General features: G+C 43.1%; 1 protein-coding gene across 3 annotated transcripts in view; it reads right to left on the reverse strand.

Annotated features, from left to right (window-relative positions):
• ANK3 (ankyrin 3) overlaps window positions 1-20,011 on the reverse strand; it is a 755,525-nt gene extending 735,514 nt beyond the window's left edge. For all 3 annotated transcript variants that reach the window (XM_060406459.1, XM_060406456.1, XM_060406452.1), the window contains exon 1: window positions 19,742-20,011. In XM_060406459.1, the coding sequence (XP_060262442.1) occupies window positions 19,742-19,798 (57 nt within the window). In that variant the 5' untranslated portion in view covers window positions 19,799-20,011. The remainder of the gene's footprint in view (window positions 1-19,741) is intronic.
• Between the last annotated feature and the right edge of the window lie 3,849 nt (window positions 20,012-23,860).

Raw genomic sequence — 23,860 nt, forward strand, 5'->3', positions numbered from 1 at the left:
GTCAATGTAACCTCAACATTATCTTATAGGAAATCACATTAGCAAATATGGTCCAGCTGACAAATTTCTCTTTGTTCAACAGGAATAAACAGAGCATCAGCTATGCTAGATCCTAGACAGGGGAAGGCAGACACAAAAATGGAGGGGGGAAAGGGTAAATAAGCCCTCTAGGTGCCCACTGTTCAGCTATTTAGAGAAGACAGAATAAATAGTTCCAATAAAACGTGATCAATGCCACGACTGCTAAATATCCATGAAATGCTGTAACACTGCAGAAGACAGAGTGTCACCATCTGCAGAAGTCTAGGAAGTGTGCCTGAAAAGGCAACATTTGAGCTAGGTATTGAAGGGTTTGTAGAGTTTTTCCAGGAAGTAAAAATGAGAATGGCACAAACTAGCAGAAAGAAAACTTGTACAAAGATATGGACAAATGCAAGGGCAGAGTTCATTTGGGGAAAGGCTGGAGAAAAAAGAATAAGAATGGTCAGAAAGTCAGATGTTCCAGGGGAAAAAAGATGAAGGATAAAAACGGTAAGTTGCACTGGGACAAGCTGATAAAAGACTTTTTGTGCAACCCTAAGATTTTGGACTTTATTTATGATGGATATGATAAAGGGTTTTTAAACAGGAGAAAGACATCATATTTGTGTTTTGCAAGGATAAGTAAGGAAGCCAGCTGTCCATTAAAAGACAGTGTAGAAGCAAGCAGACAATTTAGGCAACTGTGGCTTGGTTGAAATGGCTTAGGTCAAAGATGATGAGAGCCAGAACCAAAGCAGTGGCACACAGCTGAAGAGAGGATTAGATTTGAAAGTCACGTAGGAGGCAGAATCGCAAGTATTTGTATCTCACTAAATGAGAGGAGAAGAAAAGTCTCATTAATGACTCAGATTTCTAATTTAAAGCAATGATTACAAATAGACAAAAGGCTTCTTCAGGACTCCGTGTAAATGTGTATTAGGTATTTACTCATCCCTTCAGTCTTCATCAATTTCTGAGCTTAGACTTAGCTCACTGGAAGGTTCTGGAAAATACCATGTACCATTCTGATTGACACCTCACCACAGTTTGGGAGCATAGACAATTTTTAAGCAGGTAGAACTCATACAGGTTAGGGAGATACTCTGAGTAAAAGTGTAATGATTTGACCAAGCTTGTGTATATTCTGAATAACAGACTGAATCAAAATTTTCCAACTCAGGGAGCAATTTATTACACTGATTTTTCAAACACCTGGAGAATTCCAGATTGATCAGTTCCACATATTGAGAGATTCACTGGAGACTTAAGTAGACATCCACACAATCTAAGCCATGCCATTTCAAACCTGGTAACAGCTTTGGAGAAGGAAATAGCAACCCACTCCAGTATTCTTGCCTAGAGAATTCTGTGGACGGAGGAGCCTGGGGGCTGCTGTCCATAGGGTCGCACAGAGTCGGACACAACTACAGTGACTTAGCATGCATGCATGCGTTGGAGAAGGAAATGGCAGCCCACTCCAGTATTCTTACCTGGAGAATCCCAGGAACAGAGAAGCCTGATGGGCTGCTGTCTACGGGGTCGCACAGAGTTGCACACAACTGAAGCAACTTAGCAGCAGCAGCAACAGCTTTGAAATCCAACCAGACTTTGCAAAATGCAGCACGGACCACAAGATTTTAATTACTGCTTATATACCTGTTCTATTAGACCCAGAAAACTAAAGTAGCACAGTTGCCCGGCACTCCTAATGCTTTAATAAGATTAAAAGTTATCAAAATCTTAAAGAGATGCTAAAAACCTCAAATCTCAAGAAATCAACTTCAAAATATTGGATCACCACTGAGGTATCAATTTGCTGCTGCTGCTGCTGCTAAGTCGCTTCAGTCGTGTCCGACTCTGTGCAACCCCAGAGACAGCAGCCCACCAGGCTCCTCTGTCCCTGGGATTCTCCAGGCAAGAATACTGAAGTGGGTTGCCATTTCCTTCTCCAATGCATGAAAGTGAAAAGTGAAAGTGAAGTCGCTCAGTCATGTCCAACTCAGCGATCCCATGGACTGCAGCCTACCAGGCTCCTCCGTCCATGGGATTTTCCAGGCAAGAGTACTGGAGTAGAGTGCCATTGCCTTCTCCAATCAATTTGCCACTACCTGTATTTAGCAAGATGCTAAATTAGTTCCATGGAAAAGCTACCACACTAAAAAAGAAGAGTACATTTAAAATACAATGTGTAAGGACTTCCCGGGTGGTTCAGTGGTTAAAAAGCTGTCCTGCAATCTGGGGCACATGGGTTCAATCCCAGGTCAGGGAACTAAGATCCCACATGCCTCAGAGCAACTAAGTCTATGGGCCACAACTAGAGAGTCCCTACACCCCAACAAAAGATCATGGCTGCTACAACTAAGAACCAACTCAGCCAAATACATTAACTGGAAAAGAGTAACCCCTGTGTGCTGTAACTAGACAAAGCCCATATGCAGCAATGAAGATCCAATACAGTAAAAACTGTAAATAAACAAATAAAAATGTTAAAAAACAATATATAAATAAATATATATATTTATACAGCACTAAACAAGTTGATTAAATTACCTTATCATACAATTTGATCCTTACAACTCTGAGATGCATAAAGCAGGCATTATCATTATCCTCATTTTGTAGATGAGGAACTTGAACTGCAGGTAAGTTCAGAATCACACTTATATTCTCACATATCTTCTGACTCCAAGTTTATATCCCTTCCACTAAGTAGAAATGATTCCTTTTTCTTTACATTTTGAGTTGTTGAGATAAAACACAACATTAAAATCATTTCTTGGACTTTCCTGGTGGTCTAGTAGCTAAGACCCTGAGCTCCCAATGCAGGGAGCCCTGGTTCCATCCCTGGGAAGTAGATCACATGCCACAACTAAGGGCTAGTGTGGTTAAATAAATAAATAAATATAAATAAATAATTTATATTGAAGCTGACTTGCAGTCTGTTAAAAAAAAATAAAACCATTTATTTATTGTCAACATTTTGCTGCATGGTACTGCAGATCAAACTCTTACAGAGGACTTACGCTTCATCTGCACACCACAGGTAAACCTGAAATTCTCCTCTGAACATCTCTTACAAACAGGTAGACACTGGGATTACTGATGGTGTAATGAATTTCTCTCCAACTTCCACACCTATTATTAAAATCACTGGGTAACTTTCTCATCCCCAGCAGAGTTGCTTGCTGAATATGACACCTCCACAATAGTAATGGATAAACACTTTCAAAGGTTGATCATTTTGAGTTGAATTTTTAACCATTATGACTCTGTTCCACAGGAAGGATAGTTGCTGTTATAAAAATGTATAATACATACAAGACAAAAGACAAAAGAGGGACCTAGGTCCCTCACACTACAGGCAGATTCTTTACCAGCTGAGCCACCAGAGGTGCCCAAGAATACTGGAGTGGGTAGCCTATCCCTTCTCCAGCAACTCTTCCCGACCCAGGAATTGAACTGGGGTCTCCTGCATTACAGGTGGATTCTTTACCAGCTGAGCTACCAAGAAAGCCCCAGACCTCCAGAGCGGCACCATAATACATATGCATGGTTTTAAGCCAGAAAAGTGATCTATACTTCAAATTTAATTTGGAAAACATTACAATTTTTTTTTTAAAAGTGAAAGCGTTAATCGCTCAGTCATATCTGACTCTTTGTGACCCCATGGACCATAGCCCATCAAGCTCCTCTGTCCATGGGATTCTCCAGGCATAAATACTGGAGTGGGTGAGCATTCCCTTCTCCAGGGGATTTTTCTGACCCAGGGATTGAACCTAGGTCTCCTGCACTGCAGGCAGATTCCAGGATATATCTGCAAAATAAAACAAAACTACACACTTAGATTCTTTAAGGATAATAATACACATGAAGACAACTATTTCTAGATATAATAGGATACTGCACACCTTCTGAACACATGAAGAATGATAAGGACAGCTTGAGTATCATTTTATAATTAAATATGTAGTACTATATTACACGTGAATTTTGTAAAAAAAAAAAAAAAACTGACAGTACCACATGATATATCAGTCTCAATTATCCAAAACATAAAATAAACAAGGAAGTTAATTTTTAAATTATACCAACTCAACAGTATGGTATTATAAATGTTTAAAAAGAAAAAGATGCTCTTCTCTGTGCAAAAGTACATCTGAAACTTTAGAAAACAATTCAAATTTTATTTTACGTGGAATATTCGCCCTATATATAATGATAATGAGGTCTCTTTAGTTAAGCCTAGTGGTAACAGAGTTCATCGTATAAAAGGTATTCAAACTACATTAGTTCAGTTTAGTAGCTCAGTCGTGTCCAACACTTTGTGACCACATGCACTGCAGCACGCCAGGCATGCCTGTCCATTACCAACTCCTGGAGTTTACTCAAACAAGTCCATTCAGTCGGTGATGCCATCCAACAATCTCATCCTCTGTCATTCCCTTCTCCTCCCTCCTTTAATCTTTCCCAGCATCAGGGGCTTTCCAAATGAGTCAGTTCTTCACAGCAGGTGGCCAAAGTATTAGAGTTTCAGTTTCAACATCAGTCCTTCCAATGAATTATTCAGGACGGATTTCCTTTAGGATTGACTGGTTGGATCTCCTTGCTGTCCAAGGGTCTCTCAAGAGTCTTCTCCAACACCACAGTTCAAAAGCATCAGTTCTTCAACACTCAGCTTTTTTACAGTCCAACTCTCACAGCCATACACGACTACTGGAAAAACCATAGCATTGACTAGACTGATCTTGGTTGGCAGATTAATGTCTCTGCTTTTTAATATGCTGTCTAGGTTGGTCATAACTTTTCTTCCAAGGAGTAAGTGTCTTTTAATTACATGGCTGCAGTGATTTTGGAGCCCCCCCCCAAAAAAAAATAAAGTCTCTCACCGTTTCTATTGTTTTCCGATCTATTTGCCATGAAGTGATGGGACCAGATGCCATGATCTTAGTTTTCTGAACATTCAGTTCTAAGCCAACTCCTTCACTCTCCTCTTTCATTTTCATCAAGAGGCTCTTTAGTTCTCCTTCACTTTCTGCCATAAGGGAGGTGTCATCTGCGTACCTGAGGTTATTGATAATTCTCCCGGCAATCTTGATTCCAACCTGTGCTTCATCCAGTCCAGCATTTCTTATGATGTGCTCTGCATAGAAGTTAAATAAGCAGGGTGGCAATATACAGCCCTGACATACTCCTTTTGCGATTTGGAACCAGTCTATTGTTCCATGTCCAGTTCTAACTGTTGCTTCCTGACCTGCAGACAGATTTCTCAAGAGGCAGGTCAGGTGGTCTGGTATTCCCATCGCTTTCAGAATTTTCCACAGTTTGTAGTATTCCACATAGTCAAAGGCTTTGGCATAGTCAATAAAGCAGAAGTAGATGTTTTTCTGGAACTCTCTTGCTTTTCCGATGATCCAACAGATGTTGGCAATTTGATCTCTGGTTCCTCTGCCTTTTCTAAAACCAGCTTTAACATCAGGGAGTTCACAGCTTATGTACTGTTGAAGCTTGGCTTCGAAAATTTTGAGCATTACTTTACTAGCATGTGAGATGAGTGGAACTGTGTGGTAGTTTGAGCATTCCTTGGCATTGCCTTTCTTTGGGACTGGATTGAAAACTTACCTGTTCCTGTGGCCACTGCTGAGTTTTTCATATTCGCTGGCATATTGAGTGCAGTACTTTCAAGGCATCATCTTTTAGGATTTGAAATAGCTCAACTGGAATTCCATCACCTCTACTAGCTTTGTTTGTAGTGATGCTTCCTAAGGCCCATTTGACTTCATATTCCAGGATGTTTGGCTCTAGGTGAGTGATCATACCATTGTGATTATCTGGGTCATGAAGATCTTTTTGTATAGTTCTTCTGTATATTCTGCCATCTCTTTTTAATACCTTCTGCTTCTGTTAGGTCCATACCATTACTGTCCTTTACTGTGCCCATCTTTGCATGAAATGTTCACTTGGTATCTCTGATTTTCTTGAAGAGATCTCTAGTCTTTCCCATTCTATTGTTTTCCTCTATTTCTTTGCATTGATCGCTAAGGAAGGCTTTCTTACCTCTCCTTGCTATTCTGTGGAACTCTGCATTCAAATGGGTATCTTTTCTTTTCTCCTTTGCCTTTTGCTTCTCTTCTTTTCACAACTATTTGTAAGGCCTCCTCAGACAATCACTTTGCCTTTTTGCATTGCTTTTTCTTGGGGATGGTCCTGATCACTGTCTCCTATACAATGTCAAGAACCTCCATCTATAGTTCTTCAGGTACTCTGTCTATCAGATCTAATCCCTTGAACCTATTTCTCACTTCCACTGCATAATCGTAAGGGATTTGATTAAGCTCATACCTAAATGGTCTAGTGCTTTTCCCTACTTTCTTCAATTTATGTCTGAATTTGGGAATAAGGAGTTCATGATCTGAGCCACAGTCAGCTTGCGGTCTTGTTTTTGCTGACTATATAGAGTTTCTCCAACTTTGGCTGCAAAGAATATCATCAATCTGACATTAAATAAAGTATGATTTTTAACTTCACCATTCAGAGGGCTGAATTAGCCATACTCACTGAGTGCACTATCATTATTTTCTTTCCTTATTTATTTCTCTTTATCTCCTTAGCCCACTCCCATGCACTGGGCCCCACAGGCAGCCATTCTGACATGCTTAGTGAGTCCTTTAGGTAAGTGTTCTTACAAGAAGCGTACCGTGCTGTGCTTGAGTGTTTTCAGTTTGTGTGTTAGTCCCCAGTTATGTCTGACTCTCTGCAACCCCATATACTATAGCACACCAGGTTCTTCTGTCCATGGAGTTCTCCAGGCAAAAATGCTGGAGTGGGTGGCCATTCCTTTCTCCAGGGGATCTTCCCGACCTAGAGATTAAACCTGGGTCTCCCGTATTGCAGGCAGATTCTTTACTATCAGCCATCAGAGAAGCCCATTATAAATGTTTAATTCAGATGAATGATAAATATACCTCCACCCCTTACATTTTAGCAAGCACGATAGTCTTCATATCCATCCATGGTGCTTCTGTTTACCTAACTGATCGCTGCTAATGGTTGCAGACAACTCCACGATGCGCACCCATCAGTCCATCCCTCCCAACAAAGTTCACCCAGTTACCTCCCCACCACCAGCACCCTTACTAATAATACAGCCGTGAATAACCTTGCTCACATTCTCTTGGAGACCTGGAGGACACATTCCAATGTCTGACTGTAGAAATGGAATTTCTGGGTCACAGAGCAACTACCTAGCTAATTTGCTTAAATAATGCCTGAGTGCTTTCCAAAACAGCTGCCCCAGACTGTGCTCCCACCATCCATACACAGGGTTTCCTGTTTACTGCCCAAGTCCCTCCCTCAATTTTGCCACATATTAGCTTCATAAAGACCATGAACAAGTCAACCTCTGAACCTTGCTTTTCTTTTCACTAAATTTAGACGATTTATTCCAACCGCCTGATGTGGTTGTTCCGAGGAACAAATGTTTGAAATAACATGCAAGTACTTTAAGGAATATAAATAGTTGTCTACAAATGTAAGCAGTTACATTGCTGCAATTTTTGTTCTTATGATAATTTCTAAATATCTTGCACCCCCATAAATTTACACACACCTCTGCCAAAAGAGAAGAGATAACTGAATAAACTTGAACCTTGGAAAATAAAACTTTCTCCTGGATACCTAAACATTGAGGGAGACTGAAACAGAATGAGGAAAATACACTTTCTCCTTTATTTACTCATCTGCGCATTTGCTTGGGGCTTCCCTGATGGTTCAGCAGTAAAGAACCCACTTGCAATGCAGGAAATGCAGGTTCTATCCCTGGGGTTGGGAAGATTCCCTGGAGAAGGAAATGGCAACCCACTCTAATATTTTTGCTTGGAGAATTCCATGGACAGAGGAGACTGGTGGGCTACAGTCCATGGGGTGCAGAACAGTTGGACAGGACTTAGCGACTAAACAACAACAATGCGCTTACCTAATCAAAGCTTTTAAGGACTGGCACTCTGCTAGTAGTAAAATTAAAAAAAATTGTAGCGCAAATATGTACATAGTACATAAACAAACTTCCCATCTATGTCTTAAATTTTGTACATAACCCCAAAATGGAACTACCTCAAAGTCGGTAGCTTCTGGTTTCATAACCTAACAGCTCCTATTTACTGACCACCCACTGTATCAATGTATCATATATATTTCCTGAAACACTTAGAACAGTCCTGCAAGGAGGATGTTATTAGCTCCTCAAGTAAGAAAAGAAAAAAGAAACACAGTTAAGTGATTTACCTAATAGAGTAATTAAATGGTAATTAATTGGCAACAGACCAAGCTTCCTCTTTCCACACCACTTCATTTCCTCTTGAAAGATATGTTCAAAGGTACCTTCAGCAGAGGGCAGACTATCACAGGAGCTATAAGGATATGAGAAAAATGCCACAGAAATTATAAAGATACAGGCTTCCCTCGTGGCTCAATGGTAAATGCTAATGCAGGAGACGTAGCTTAGATCCCTGGTCCAAGATGATCCCACAAGCCTCTATTTTTCAGTTCAGTTCAGTTCAGTTCAGTTTAGTCACTCAGTCGTGTCTGACTCTGCAACTCCATGGACTACAGCATGCCAGGTCTCTCTGTCCATCACCAACTCCCAGAGTTTACTCAAACTCAAGTCCATTCAGTTGATGATGCCATCCAGCCATCTCATCCTCTGTCGTCCCCTTTTCCTCCCTCCTTCAATCTTTCCCAGCATCAGGGGCTTTCCAAATGACTCAGTTCTTCACATCAGGTGGCCAAAGTATTAGAGTTTCAGCTTCAACATCAGTCTTTCCAATGAATATTAATTTCCTTTAGGATGGACCGGTTGGATCTCCTTGCTGTCCAAAGGACTCCCAAGAGTCCTCTCCAACACCGCAGTTTAAAAACATCAGTTCTTCGGTGATCAGCTTTCTTTAGAGTCCAACTCTCACATCCATATATGACTACTAGAAAAACCATAGCTTTGACTAGACAGACCTTGGTTGACAAATTAATGTCTCTCCTTTTTAATATGCTGTCTAGGTTGGTCATAACTTTTCTTCCAAGGAGTAAGCGTCTTTTAATCACATGGCTGCAGTCACCATCTGCAGTTATTTTGGAGCCCAGAAAAATAAAGTCTCTCATTGTTTCCACTGTTTCCCCATCTATTTGCAATGAAGTGATGGGACCAGATGCTATGATCTTAGTTTTCTGAATGTTCAGTTTTAAGCCAATTTCTTCACTCTCCTCTTTCACTTTCATTAAGAGGCTCTTTAGTTCTTCACTTTCTGCCATAAGGGTGGTGTCATCTGCATACCTGAGGTTATTGATATTTCTCCTGGCAATCTTGATTCCAGCTGTGCTTCATCCAGTCCAGCATTTCTCATGATGTACTCTGCATAGAAGTTAAATAAGCAGGGTGACAATATACAGTCCTGACATACTCCTTTCGCGATTTGGAACCAGTCTGTTCCATGTCCAGTTCTAACTGTTGCTTCCTGACCTGCAGACAGATTTCTCAAGAGGCAGGTCAGGTGGTCTGGTATTCCCATCGCTTTCAGAATTTTCCACAGTTTGTAGTATTCCACACAGTCAAAGGCTTTGGCATAGTCAATAAAGCAGAAGTAGATGTTTTTCTGGAACTCTCTTGCTTTTTTGATGATCCAAAGGATGTTGGCAATTTGATCTCTGGTTCCTCTGCCTTTTCTAAAACCAACTTGAACATCTGGAAGTTCACAGTTCATGCACTGTAGAAGCCTGGCTTCAAGAATTTTGAACATTACTAGCATGTGCTGCTGCTGCTGTTAAGTCGCTTCAGTTGTGTCCAACTCTGTGCGACCTCACAGATGGCAGCCCACCAGGCTACCCCATCCCTGGGATTCTCCAGGCAAGAACACTGGAGTGGGTTGCCATTTCCTTTTCCAATGCATGAAAGTGAAAAGTGAAAGTGAAGTCTCTCAGTCGTGTCCAACTCTTCGCGACCCCATGGACTGCAGCCTACCGTGCTCCTCCATCCATGGGATTTTCCAGGCAAGAGTACTGGAGTGGGGTGCCATCGCATTCTCCTTACTAGCATGTGAAGATGAGTACAACTGTGTGGTAGTTTGAGCATTCTTTGGCATTGCTTTTCTTTGGGATTGGAATGAAATCTCCTCCCCCCCAAATTTGATCTGAGATAATTCATTCTCTAGAGATGCCTTTTACTGGTACAGTTAAGCATACACTATCTTTTGATTCTCCAACTCCTGATATTTAAACTCCTATACACACAACATAGGTGTGGTTGGGGGAATATCTGTGTCAACCAAACGACCTATCCAAAAACTTCTATATTCATAATAGTCAGTTTACTCATAATAGCCAAAGCTGAAAACAATTCAAATGTCTGACAAATGGATGAACAACCTATGGTATACTTGTTCAATGAAATATTGTGCTATGTGCTAAATACTTCAGTCCTCTCCAACTCCTTGCGACCTTATAGACCATAGCCAACCAGGCTCCTCTGTCCAAGTGATTCTCCAGGCAAGAATACTGGAGTGGGTTGCCATGCCCTCCTGCAGGGGATCGCCCCAACCCAGGGATCAAACCTGCATCTGTACGTCTCCTGCATTGGCAGGCTCGTTCTTTGCCACTAGTGCCACCTGGCCTTCCCAGGTGGCTCAGACAGTAAAGAATCTGCCCACAATGGGGGAGAGCCAGGTTTGATGCCTAGGTCAGGAAGACCCCCTGCAGAAGAACATGACAACCCACCTCAGTATTCTTGCCTAGAGAATCCCTGGGACAGAGGAGCCTGGCAGGGAAAGAGTCAGACACCACCGAGTGACTAACACTATGAAATATTACTCAGCAACAAAAAGGAATAATCTACTAATACCTACAAGAGCCTGGATAGATATCAAAAAGATTATGCTAAGGGAAAGAATCCAGGAAAACATGTAGGTAAAGCAAATCTATGGTAAAAGAAATCAAAGCAGTGTTTGCCTGGAAGGTTGGAGGGAGTTTAACTGGGAAAGAACAGAAGTGAACTTCTTAGGATGATAAACAGTCTGTCATGAGGAGGTAAAATGTTTGTAAGAGTGGGAGAATTATACACTTAAATTTGGTGAATTTTATCATATATATATAAATTATACCTCAATAAAAATGACTAATAAACTTCCACACACCAATACATACACAAGAGAAAAAAAAATCTATTATGCTTAACTTGACCTCCAAAGCAACAGAATCTTAAAAATCTCAGTTACACCCTTCTAACATCTAATAATCCAGTTACAGGCCTCAGTTCTCTCATTTCTTTTTTTTTAATTAATTTTTATTAGACTATTCTTGATTTACAACATTCTGTTAGTTTCTGCTGCATAGCAAAGTGAATCAGTTATATGCATACATATAGCCACTCTTCTTTTAGGTTCTTTTCCCATTTAAGACATTACAGAGTATTGATCGGAGTCCCTTGTGCTACGTATACTACAGCAGGTTCTTTTTTTTTTCTTTTTCACACAACAGTTCAATACAAATTCTATTCAAGTTCCCACACACTATAAACTAGGAGACAGTGGGACATATCCAGGGACACAAATCAAGGTGTAAAAATTTCATGGTCTAAAGGTATTCAAATCACACACTCTGTTCTCTTATCACTGCAGAATTATGTTAGACATCAGTATCAAAAGAAATCGGAAAATAACCCATATATTTTCAAGTGCAATGTGACACTTTCCAAGAGAGCCTTGACTTAGCCACTGAAAGCCTAGATAATGTGAGAAGAAGGAAAAAAACAGGCTGACTGTACAGAAGAAAGTATTTAAATGAGAAATTAATATCACAGATACTTTTTTAAAAATCCACGTATTTGGGGAAACTACATACAAAGATACTTTGAAAGACCCCATGTATTTGGAAATACAATTAAATACCCACTTTTAAATGATGGGTGTGTCTACAGTAGATTCCCATTAGCTATCTATTTAAATAGATAATATTTAATAGATAATAGTGTGTGTATATTTAATAGACAACAGTGTGTGTATATGTCAATACCAATCTCTCAATTTATCCTCCCCACCCCATCCTTTCCCCCTTGGTTACCACAAGTTGTTTCCCACTCCATTTGTTTTGCAGATTAGTTCATTTGCACCATTTCTTCAGATTCCACATATAAGCAATAGCATTTGATATTTGTCTTTCTCGGTCTCACTTCACTCAGTATAACAATCTCAAGTCCATCCGGTTCTCTCACTTCTAATCCAGATATTTCAGGATCTACTTGGTATTTATTCTGTCCCCAGTGGAAAAAGAGATCCGATCTACCATTCTCAGCACAAGAGTCCTTTCTCTACTGAAAGTTCATTTAAACAGCCTACTAAACTATGAGATTCTGGAAAGCAAAAACTAGTTCTTATTTACCCATGCTGTATGCCTAATATCTGTTAAGTGCCAAATATGTTTTGGATAATCAGATTTTATTGGTCCAACTAAAAAAATTCAGTGCTTTGCACAATATATAAGTCATGTGCTGGAACTAGCTAATATCAGCTTTCAGGAAAGCCAACTCTGTACATTTCTTCCCAACTCCACGTTCACCTTGCACCAGCAGCTTGAAATAAGCCACAATGAAAGTCTTTTGTGATACTATGATTTATAATAAGAAATATAGGGACTTCCCTGATGGTCCAGTGGTTAAGACACCTCATCTCCAGTGCAAGGGGCATAGGCTCAATCCCTGGTTGGGGAACTATGATCCCATCTGCCTCTGAAAATAAATAAAATGGGGGTTTATTTTAAAAGAAAAGAAATATTTATTTGGTCTTCAACCTGTTCCTGGCACATGCATGCATGCTGTCGCTCAGTCATGTCTGACTCTTTGTGACCCCTGGACTGCAGTCTATCAGACTCCTCTGTCCATGGAATTTTCCAGGCAGGAATACTGGAGTGGATTGCCATTTCCTCCTCCAGGGAGCTTTCCAACCCAGGATAGAACCTGCGTCTGCTGCAGCTCCTACGTCTCCTGCTTTGCCAGGATTGTTTACCACTCCACCACCTGGGAAGTCCCTGTTCCCAGTACAAAGCTCCTAAAACCCCTGAGAGCAGTAAAGGTGTCTTGTTATGTTATTAAGGTGACTTCTGAAAAGCTCCTAGGGAAGGGAGGTCAGTAGACAGTGGAACCAACCATCTGCTTAGAGGGTTGGGACTGAAAGTCCCCATCCACCCCACTCCCTCGACCTCAGGGGAGGGAAAAGGGACTGGAAATTGAGGCCATCGCCAATGGCTAAGGATTTAATCAATCATGCCTCTGTAATGTGTGTGTGTTAGCAGCTCAGTCGTATCTGACTCTTTGTGATCCCATGGACTGTAGCCCACCAGGCTCCTCTGTCCGTGGAATAACGAGGCCTCTATAAAAACCCAAAAGGAGGGGGGTTAGCAGAGCTTCCAGGATGGAGATGCAGCTTTGCTGGGGAGACACAGGCAGAGCTGCATCCTCTGAGAAAACACGGAAGCTCCAAGCCTCTTCCACAGACTTTGCCCTATGCATCTCTTCCATCTGGCTGTTGTTGGGTTATATTCTTTTATAATAAACTGGTAATCTAGTAAGCAAAATGCTTCTCTGACTTCTATGAGCTACTCTAGCAAATTACTCAAACCCAGGAAGGGGTTGCTGAAACCTCTAATCTATAGCCAGCAGGTCAGAAGCACATGTGATAAGCTGGGTTCATGGTCTGCACCTGAAAATGGGCAGGGCAGTGGGGGGCAGGCTCGTGGACCTAAGCCCTTAACCTGTGGAATCTCAGGCTATCTCACGGTAGATAGTTTCAGAATTGAGCTGAATAGCAGGACACCCTGCTGACGTCAGAGCGCTGCTTGCTTAATGTGGGGGAAACCCTAGACCCTCCAGACATGCACTGGAACTCATCACCAAAAGTTGCATTTTCACTGCAGAATTGGGCGAATGCTATAAATCAGGGCATTTGGTTTTGTTCTTTGTTTTCTGAGACACAGTCTACAGCATATTACTGATCAGTCAAATTTAAGAAAGAAGAAGGTGGGAGGGATGAAGGGGAGAAAGAGGGTGAAGAGGAAAGAGGAGAGGGGGAAGGAAGGAGGAAATGGGGGGGTGCAGGAGGAGGAGAATCGAGAGAAAACCTAAAGGACCCACAGAGGTCAAACAGTTATCCCACTGCTCTCCACCTAAGTGAAGTGTCCCACATCACTCCCAATCAAATCCCCTGCCTTTGGTGAGTGTTCAGTTACCAGCCCAGATCCACTGAGTTGTCTGGTTATCTCCCCTTGGAACTAATAAATTCCTGATGCTCTAAATCATCATGAATTGCAAAAAGCACAATTTCCTTAAAGTCAGGTTTTCAGGAGAAAATAAATCACTTAAACAATACAAAATAAACTTGAAAGTTCCCAACATTTGGAAAATTATCCTAAAATCAAGAATGTCAAAACAGGAGTAGGAAAGTGCTTCTGTATCACTTTATTTCTAATTATCTCTATCCCTCTTTTAGAGTAAAAAGAAAAAACTCTTCATTTTTTTTTTTGAATCACAGACTATTTCAGCTGGAATAAGCCCTCAAAATAGTTTTCTCCAACTCTCTCCTTTCCCAGGTGGAGAAACGGAAGCCCATGAGATAAGATTCTGAGGTTCCAGTGCTAAAGTTCCTTGGGAGATGGGGACTCCATTCCTGGCCTCCTGATTTCATCATCATGGCTATGTCCATTGCTCAAGCCAACAGGGGTTCCAGTCCAGTTTCAGCCCTTACCAAACATAACTTGTGCGGCCTTCCTGAAGCTCAGTTTCCTTGTATATAAAACAAGAAGAGTTACTAATTTCTACTCCACAATTTGTTTTAAAGTATACAATATCTACCAGGAGAGGTACAAGAAGTCACAGTTGTTATTATTAAAGATGCATATGTCTTCTCTATTCAACTAAATCATGAACTTTTTTAACATATAAGGATATTTACCCACAGCACTGTCTGTAGGTACCAAAAAACTAGAAATAAGGCAAATGTTTGCTAACAGGGAAATTATGAAATAAATTACGGTCTAGCCACACCATGAATATTAGGTCACCATAAATGAGAATAAATTAGATCACTTTTTCAGACATTTCTCTATCCTTTTTGGTACAGGTTTCCATTCTGTGGCACTTTGCAGTAAAGAAACCGGTAAGTGTATTTCCTGATGCACCTCTCCTTAAATTCTTAGGTATCTTCATCTACATTTTCCTTCTTAACTATACACTAAGGCCCACTCTAAATATGAGGCACCTGATTAAATGATCCCAAAGATCTATGCCTGGAAAATTTCTAGTGCTGGCACTCTGTGAGCGCTGTCTGATGTAAACGCAAAGTCACTTGGATTATGAGAGTTAAAACCAAGACTGGATTGTCCTGCTGGTCCACTGGTTAAGAATCCTCCTGCCAATGCAGGGGACATGGGTTCGGTCCCTGGTCCAGGAAGATTCCACATGCCTTCGGGCAACTAAAGGCCGTGCACCACAACTACCCAGCCTGCACTCTAGAGCCCAGGAGCCGCAAAGACTGCCCACATGCTGCAACTAATGAGGCCCTCGCTCTAGAGCCTGCGATCCACAGCAAGAGAGGCCACCACACCTAGGGAGCAGCCCCTGATGGCTGCCACTAGAGAAAGCCTCCACACAGCAACACAGACCCGGAGAACGCAGCCAAAAATACATACTTTTTTTCAAAAAAGACTCTTATGTAGCTGGGAGTGCCTTCCACATGATAGGAGTGCAAAGTACTGTTCATATGGCTAATGCCAATTCTAAATCTGAATGCTGGATCCTTCTCAACATTTATTTGATCATCAAATATTAATTGAAGGCCTATGGTGGGTCAAGCCCTGTGTTTGATGTTAAAGAGCAAAGCTGCAGTCCCAGAACTGCCTTTTGTCCGATTCCATATAAAATGTCATGACATGAAAAAAAGAGAGAGACAGGAGAAGCCCCACACCTGTAAGCAGACCCTTGGCATTGAGTCATGGCATCATTCAGAGGGGCTGCAGAGCAGCAGTGAAGTTCCACGCTGGAGGGACATCACAGCCACTAGTGAATCACCATAGGTATCTTTAAAACTCTATGGGAAACAGCCTTACCAAGTCAGTCACACACAGTTCTTTAGCCTACAATGGTATTTAAAGTAACTTCCATTCTGCTCCTTTCAGCTACCAGACCAGGTCCAAATGTTCATGCCCTGCCCAGAAAACAAAATGTAGGTTATGGCCAATTTTTCAATATTTCCCTTTTCTTATCGTTATCTGAAAAAAAAATAAACGGCAGTTACTAAGCATCATCTGATGAAAGAATCCCAAAATAATTTATTCCACATTTTGAAGCTCTAACTCCAAACACTAGTCCACTTAATGTTTATTTATTACTAGCTTCTTCTACAAAAAAATATTAATACCACTTCAGTTCTGAAAACATGTAACTTTCATATTCACGTGATTGCTTTCTTCTTGTGATTGCTTTCCTCTTGAGACACTGGACTGTCCCAAGAGAGGAAATTCAGGAGTAATTTCCAGAAAACATCGAAGAATTGGTTCTATTAATACTTTGGTGCCATTGATCTCACCCCCATGGTCAAGCAGGAACCTAACTGGTTCCTGGAAAAACCTACATCCTTTTGAACAAACAAATCTATTGGAAGATACTGTTTGCTCACAACATCAAACACAAAGGACAAGTGTCTAAGTATTTCAACCATGAATACAGATTTTGAAGATTTTCTACATCCTTTATAGTCCAATCAGGAAAAATCTGCTCACATACACACAGTACCTAACTTAGATAGAACACAGAACTTCGAATCTATAACTAACCGCAGGTGCCACTGCTGCTGCTGCTGAGTTGCTTCAGTCGTGTCCGACTCTGTGCGACCCCATGGACAGCAGCCCACCAGGCTCCTCTGTCCACAGGATTCTCCAGGCAAGAATATAGGAGTGGGTTGCCATTTCCCTCTCCAAACCAGCTGTGCCTCTAGAACTTAAAAACATGGCGAATAGAAAGCACACAATATCAAAATAACTTTTAAAATGATATCATGAATTAATTTAAAAATTTTAAGCTGTTTTCACATATTGACATGGGATGAAAATGAAAAATCACGATTAAATGTCCCTACTGTTCCATTAGCATTAACCCAACATCTCGCTGGCATTTACATTTGCAAAATCCAAGGCTAGAGTTATATGAACAACAGCCCAGTCAACACCGTCAAGGAAAGGTTACTTCAGATCTGATTAGATGATTAGTAACCTTGATCTTTTCAGAAGGGTAGACTTTAAGAAGTTTGGAGACATTTGTAACAAGGCTAAACATTCCACTTAAAATTAATTAACTCAGAACCATTCTTATGTAAAAGTGTCAGGTAGCCTGTCTCATCCACTTCAGGTATTTATTCAAAAAAGTAAAAATGACATTTATCTAAGCTAGAATTTTACATGATCACCAATTTGGATTATAATGATTTCCTGTAACTGCAGAAGCACATTCTACAAAAATATACAAACATACATTTTGTGCATAAAAAAATGCATAACTTTAAAATATAAATGTTACTAACTGGAAATCAACCTAAGAACAATCACTGAGAGTCCAGAGCAATTACAGTATTTTCAATTACCAAAATCCTATTTTAGAATTAGGCAGACTCAATGCATTAATGCTGTAAAAGGAGGGAAAACTGAAGTACTGAATAAAGGAAAAACCACAGCTCTAAGGAAACTACTGCCACACAAATGCAAACAAATTCAGAATCCACAGTGTCTCCTTGGATTCCAAAACACACCACTGGTCTTTATACTGTCTGCATGATACTAAGCCACATTCCTTGTTATGAAGCCTCACACACGGCTGTGCAGATTATGAAACTGATGTTTATTTATGCTCTAACAAAAAGAACAGTGAGAACTGGCATAAATGGTTCATCATAAATAACCATTTCACCACAGTCCAGCTTCACAACTCACTTATCCATCCTTCACGGATTTGAGAACTAGGAGAAATCAGCCCTCTAGGTATCAGTAGCTGGTTGAAGACCAGCTTGCTTGGTGGATGGCTTGATTTCAGCCAGTTTTTGTTTCAGAGCTGTGGTTTTAACTTTACATTCACTTTCAGTATTGACATTTTGCTTCCTTGAAGATGCATCCATTTGAGCCCAGGTCAGCAGATTATAAAGATGCCTGAACTGCTCTGCCAGCAATTCCTATCCACTCTGAAACTGTCTCCCTCCTAGAGCCTACTGGCCGTGGCCTACCCTCCTGGAAAAAGTCCTGGTAGAACCCTACCGTGTCCCCTGCCTCTGCTTTTACCAGAAAGCTGCCTCTTCCAAAAGTAGACAAGCCACACAGGCTCTCAAAACAGCAAAAGGAAAACTCAGAATCAAGGTAACAATAAAACACACCAATGGACTCGGTCAAGACTTAGGAGTCTTTGAAAGACTTCCTTGATTCCCACAGGATTTTGAGTGATGACAAGGAAAGGAAAGATATTATAGGGGCTAGGAGGTTTGTGTGTTTCAAGAGCAATTCCGAATAATTTGAAACTAGATAAACTACTGCTGTCAAAGCTATACAAAGGTGCCTCGGTTTCTGGAATGGTAGTATTTCTTTTTCTATCACAGATAACTTATGCACATGGTTTAAAAAAAAAAAAAAGTCCCCAAAGACACGTGAAACCAAGTTTGCCTCCCACCCGTCCTCCAGCTCCCTTCCCAAGGACAACTTCTGTTTAAGTCCCCTTCCGTAGACTTCCAAGCACATGCAAACATACGCCCGAGTGTTTTAAACCAATTATCCTCTATTACACACACACACAGTGGCAGCTGCAAAATTGCTACTAAACGCCTCTGGGCTTCAGGGTGGCAATCCGTGGAGGGGTGTGGGGTGGGAGGAAAGAGAAGCTATCCTGAAGCTGCGGATTTGCACAGCATGCACCCGGTTCTTACTTTGTGGGTGTTTGACTTGCACGCCAATGGAAGTCTCTCAAAACCAGGGCAGAAGGTAAACCCACCGCTAGCCAGCCCTTGGCACTGCACTACCTATCCGCATTGGCCAGCACTTTCTGCATGTCTCAATCTTTAAAGTGGATTTTGTATTCTCACTGGGTTACATGTAGTGTCTCAACTCACCTTCAGAAAAGAAAAGGAGGCGGGGGAAAAAAAAAGAAAAGGCTAATACTTTGAAGGTAACTTTCAGAACCAGGTGATTTCCTCCCTTCCCCGCCAAGGTGCGCGTGTCCTCGGGAAGGGTTCAGCCTGGCACGGAATCACTGGAGCGGCGAGCCCAGAACACCGAAGCCCGGAGACGGTAGACCGCGGCGAGGGCGTCCGGAGCCCTGGGCCGCGCTTTTCTTAGCGCGGAGGCAAATGTCCCCGAGCAGAGACCCCCTATATCTCGGGGCCCTACCTCCTCCCCCAGGATGCTCGCACGCCGGGGCGGACGGAGAGTTCCGGACTCTGCCCGGAACGGCAACTTGAGTCCCGCGCCCTCAGGCGCCGCCGGATCCCCGACCGCGCGCAGGGTCCCCTCCTCTCGCCTCGCCGTCGCCGTCCGGCAGCCCCCAGGGGCGCAAGGCTGCCGGCGGCGACCCTCCCCCCGACCCCCCGGTCTCCCGCGCGCCGCGATCCCCGCGCGCCCGGGCGGGAAGGAAGCCACAGGTAGGGGGCGGCGCGGCGCTCACCTGCGCAGGAGGGGTGCCCTCGGCGCCGGCCGCAGACGAGGAGGCGGAGGAGGCCATGTTGTGCAGCGCGGCGCCGAGCGGCTCCTTCCAGGAACTCCGCTCTCCCCTCCCCGCCCTGCCGCTCCGGCCCCCAAACGTGGGACTTCTCGGAGAAAAGTTCGGCGGCGGCTCCGGAACGCCCGCCCCGTGCGGCGTCTCCTCCCCTCTGCCGCGTCCCCGGCGACCGCCAGGTGCCCGCCGGGACCGGTGCGCGGGGGGCGGGCCCCGCTCAGGTAAAGGCGCGGGGCGGCCGAGCCCGCTCCCCGCTGGCCGCGAGGAGCATGCCCAGTCGGGCGGCGGCGGGGAGGAGGAGCGGGTGTCCGGGCCTTGGGATGGAGGTGGGTGCTCACCTGAGAAGAGGGGGGCGCAGGTGGCTCCGGGAAGGGACCGGGGGCGGGGGGGGGCAGGCCCTGTTTCCTGCGGGTTGCTGAATTATAATAACAAAATGATAGTTTATAGGAATTATATTATCCCATTAAAACAAACTAATAAAACCGCTAGTAACAGTAATCTCTACTGGCTCAAGGGCTGCTTATTCAAGCGCTAAGTGAATAAAATCTGTAGTTAATTTTTCTTTGGCGTTTTTATTATTTTTAATCCACAGCTTGCAACCCATGGAGAAACAGCGTTTGCGGCGCAGGCAGTTTCCAAATACTGTCCCTAGCCTCCTTCCCACCCATCCGGGGTCCCAGCGGCACTTGGGTGGCCTCAGCTACCTGTCTAGTGAAAATATGAAACTCTGGAGTCGTCGTCGGGGTGTGAGCGTGTGTGAGCCAGACACTGAGCCTGATCCATCAAGGAAATAGGGGGCAGGACCTCTGAGTGTCCTTGTTTCTGGGAGCTCAAATGGCAAGGCTTCACGGAGCTCCTGTCCTGGGAGACAGTTGGATTCAGGACGCCGCTCCCACAGAGCTTATTCAGGGTGGGGTGCAGAGGGAGGCAACTGGCCCTCGCAGAAGGCCTCCCAAAGGGGAGAGCCTCGCTAGAGTCAGGTACAGGGAGCAGCCCAGGCATTAAGGGACAGCCAATCATATTGGAGAGAAAGTTATTTTTCAATTCTTCCTCAGCTCTTCTGATTGCTAGAGGAAAGTATTCTTTCTCAAACACTGGCTAAACTTTCTATTTATCAGGGCCCAGATTCAGAACCCTAGGTAAGCACTGGTAGCTAACTAAATGTTCATTGTTTTGTTTCGTTGTTTACTGTTATTTTCCGTTTACGGCAAATGACAGAGGTGTTTTTTACTGATGGTTGGGATCCAAAGTTTTCTTTTTAAGCACATATGTGTAAGTGCAACAACATTATATAATGATAATAATATATGTCTTACTATCTATTATTTATCTATATAAATAAAGATTGTAATCGTTTGGGTGGAACTAAGATAAAGCAAGAATTCTAGAGACACTAGGGAACGACTGAATTATGGGAAACTGACATTAGTTGGCAGTTTCACCAACTAGTGACAAGGAAATCCTGGAATAACTCCTGCACCAGAGAGCCGTGAGTTAGCTGTGCCTGGGGCTGAACACCTAGCTCACTTCCTCCATAACACGCTGAAAGCTGAAATAACATTTACTGGCATCAGCTCTGGTGGGCTCTGTGCTAAGTCCCATATTCATAACATCTCATTTAGTCCTCACAAAATCCTCGCAAGACAGGCAGCACAAACTGGAAACAGAGGCTCAGAAATGTTATTTTAGCCGAGGTCATGAAATAATGGAGCACCATCAACTCTATAGTTTGGGCATGCTTAACTTGAATTTGTGCTGGAGAAGGCAATGGCACCCCACTCCAGCACTCTTGCCTGGAAAATCCCATGGACAGAGGAGCTTGGTGGCCTGCAGTCCATGGAGTCGCTGAGTCGGACACGACTGAGTGACTTCGCTTTCACTTTTCACTTTCGTGCATTGGAGAAGGAAATGGCAACGCACTCCACTGTTCTTGCCTGGAGAATCCCAGGGGCGGGGGAGCCTGGTGGGCTGCCATCTATGGGGTCATACAGAGTCAGATATGACTGAAGCGACTTAGCAGCAACTTGAATTTGAAAAACCACTTTGGAATTTAGCAAGTCCACAAACTCTCTGAAAGCTTATGTTAAATTCTTTGTGCTGTTTCATGGAAACAAGGTATCTGATGTTCATCAATTTTTCAGAAAGATCTACATTTTAAGAGCCATTATCATCATTATTTAGAAGACAGTGCCTGATTTGGATTATAAGATGCACGAAGACAAGGCCCTGTTTTCTTCAGTCTCCACTTTGCCTACTTTGCCTAGACTGGTGTTTTATCCCCTCCGACTCTTTGCGACCCCATGGACTGTATCTCACTGGGTTTCTCTGTCCATGGAAGTCTCCAGACAAGAATACTGCAGTTGGTTGCCATTCCCTTCTGCAGGGGCTCTTGCTGACCCAGGGATCGAACCCTGGTCTCCACACTGCAGGCAGATTCTTTAATGAGACACCAGGGAAGCCCTTCATGTCCTTAGCCGCTCATTGGAACTGATAGAACTAAATCAAAAGTGTGATGAAGAAAGTATAAGCTAAAAAACAATTAGTGGCGACAGGGAAGAGCATCACCTTGGTAAATCACGTGCACGCACAGCTAATTTACGAGCCAGCTCCCTGGCACCCACACAGTCCTAAGAGCCATCTTAAACAAGTGGCAAGCAGCCAACCAGGTAGACAATAGAGGGAGGAAGGAGCAAAAGCTTTACAGGAAGTTAGCACAAGCAGCAGCACGTGGGATATGAGCCCAGAAAGACAGTGCATTCCTGCAAATCCATTCCAGTCCAGTCTCTTTCTGTGGCCATCTCTTTCCGAGAAATCCTTCTGTTCAGGTTAAAGACTCTCCTCCAAAAGCCAGCTGCAGCACTACCAAAAAAAAGCTGACTACTGGGAGTGGAGCAGCATCTCTCCTCCCCAAACCCTTTCCATACAGACCATGACTGTTTCTAATTTTGTCCTCTGTGTGCCCGCCCCCATTCACAGCCGTGTCTTAAAAGGACAGCAGCCAGCCCTATGTCCCTGCTTCCTCACCTGCACACTCCTTTATTTCAGAGTCACCAGCTTCTGTCCCTCCTCAGCTATGGAAAGGGCTCTTCTCGGATCACCGTTGACCTCCTATTTGCCATGTCCATCAAGGATTTTTCCATCTCTTGTCTCAGTTTATCTGTTGAGGGCACTTAACATGGTTGACAGTTCCTTTCCTTTCCCCTTATGTCTTTTCTAGGTTTTTGACCTCAGTCTTCCTAACTTCTCAAGAGAGACCTGCACTGTCTCTCTTTAATCCAACCCACATGAAGGCTACAGCTTTCATATGGTGGTGCTGACGGTTTAGTTGCTAAGTCGTGTCTGACTCTTGGAACCCTATGGACTGTAACCCCCCAGGCTCCTCTTTCTGTCAATGGGATTCTCCAGGCAAGAATACTGGAGTGGGCTTCCATTTTCTTCTCCAGGGGATCTTCTCAACTTAGGGGTCTTCTGCACTGTAGGCAGATTCTTCGCCTCTGAGCCACCAGGGAAGTCTCACAGCTTTCACATAATATCTCCCAAATCCAACTTAATTTCCCTGAACCCCAAACCCATATTTCATCATTTCCAAAATAGAACACCTTGGGACTTCCTTGGTGGTGGTCCAGTGGTTAAGACTTCCACTGCAGAGGGTACCAGTTAGATCCCCTGGTTGGGAAATTAAGATCCCACATGACTTGAGGCAAAAAAAAAAAAAAAGAAAAGAAACACCAAGCAACACAGACCCTGAAGCCAGAGAGGAGACATGGAGGTTTTGGAAGAGAGGAGACTCCCCGCCCTAACCCCTGCTCCCTGTAAGTCCAATCAGATAATGAGTCCCAGATAATTCTTCCCACTATCTCTAAATTGTCCCCTCTTAGCCATCCCCACTACAGCCCAGTCTTTGCCCTTCAAAGTGCCATGATTTATTGAGCAATTACTATGTGCCAAACCATGCCGATTTGCAGTTCCTCATCATCTCTCACCGAGACCAACAATTGCCTCAGTTTCGGGTAGTGCATCAGTTCTGTCATCCAATATTAGGATTGTTCTGTAATTTCAAATCTGTTC

The sequence above is a fragment of the Ovis aries genome, chromosome 25 (genome assembly GCF_016772045.2).
Source record: "Ovis aries strain OAR_USU_Benz2616 breed Rambouillet chromosome 25, ARS-UI_Ramb_v3.0, whole genome shotgun sequence".
Classification (NCBI taxonomy): Eukaryota; Metazoa; Chordata; class Mammalia; order Artiodactyla; family Bovidae; genus Ovis; species Ovis aries.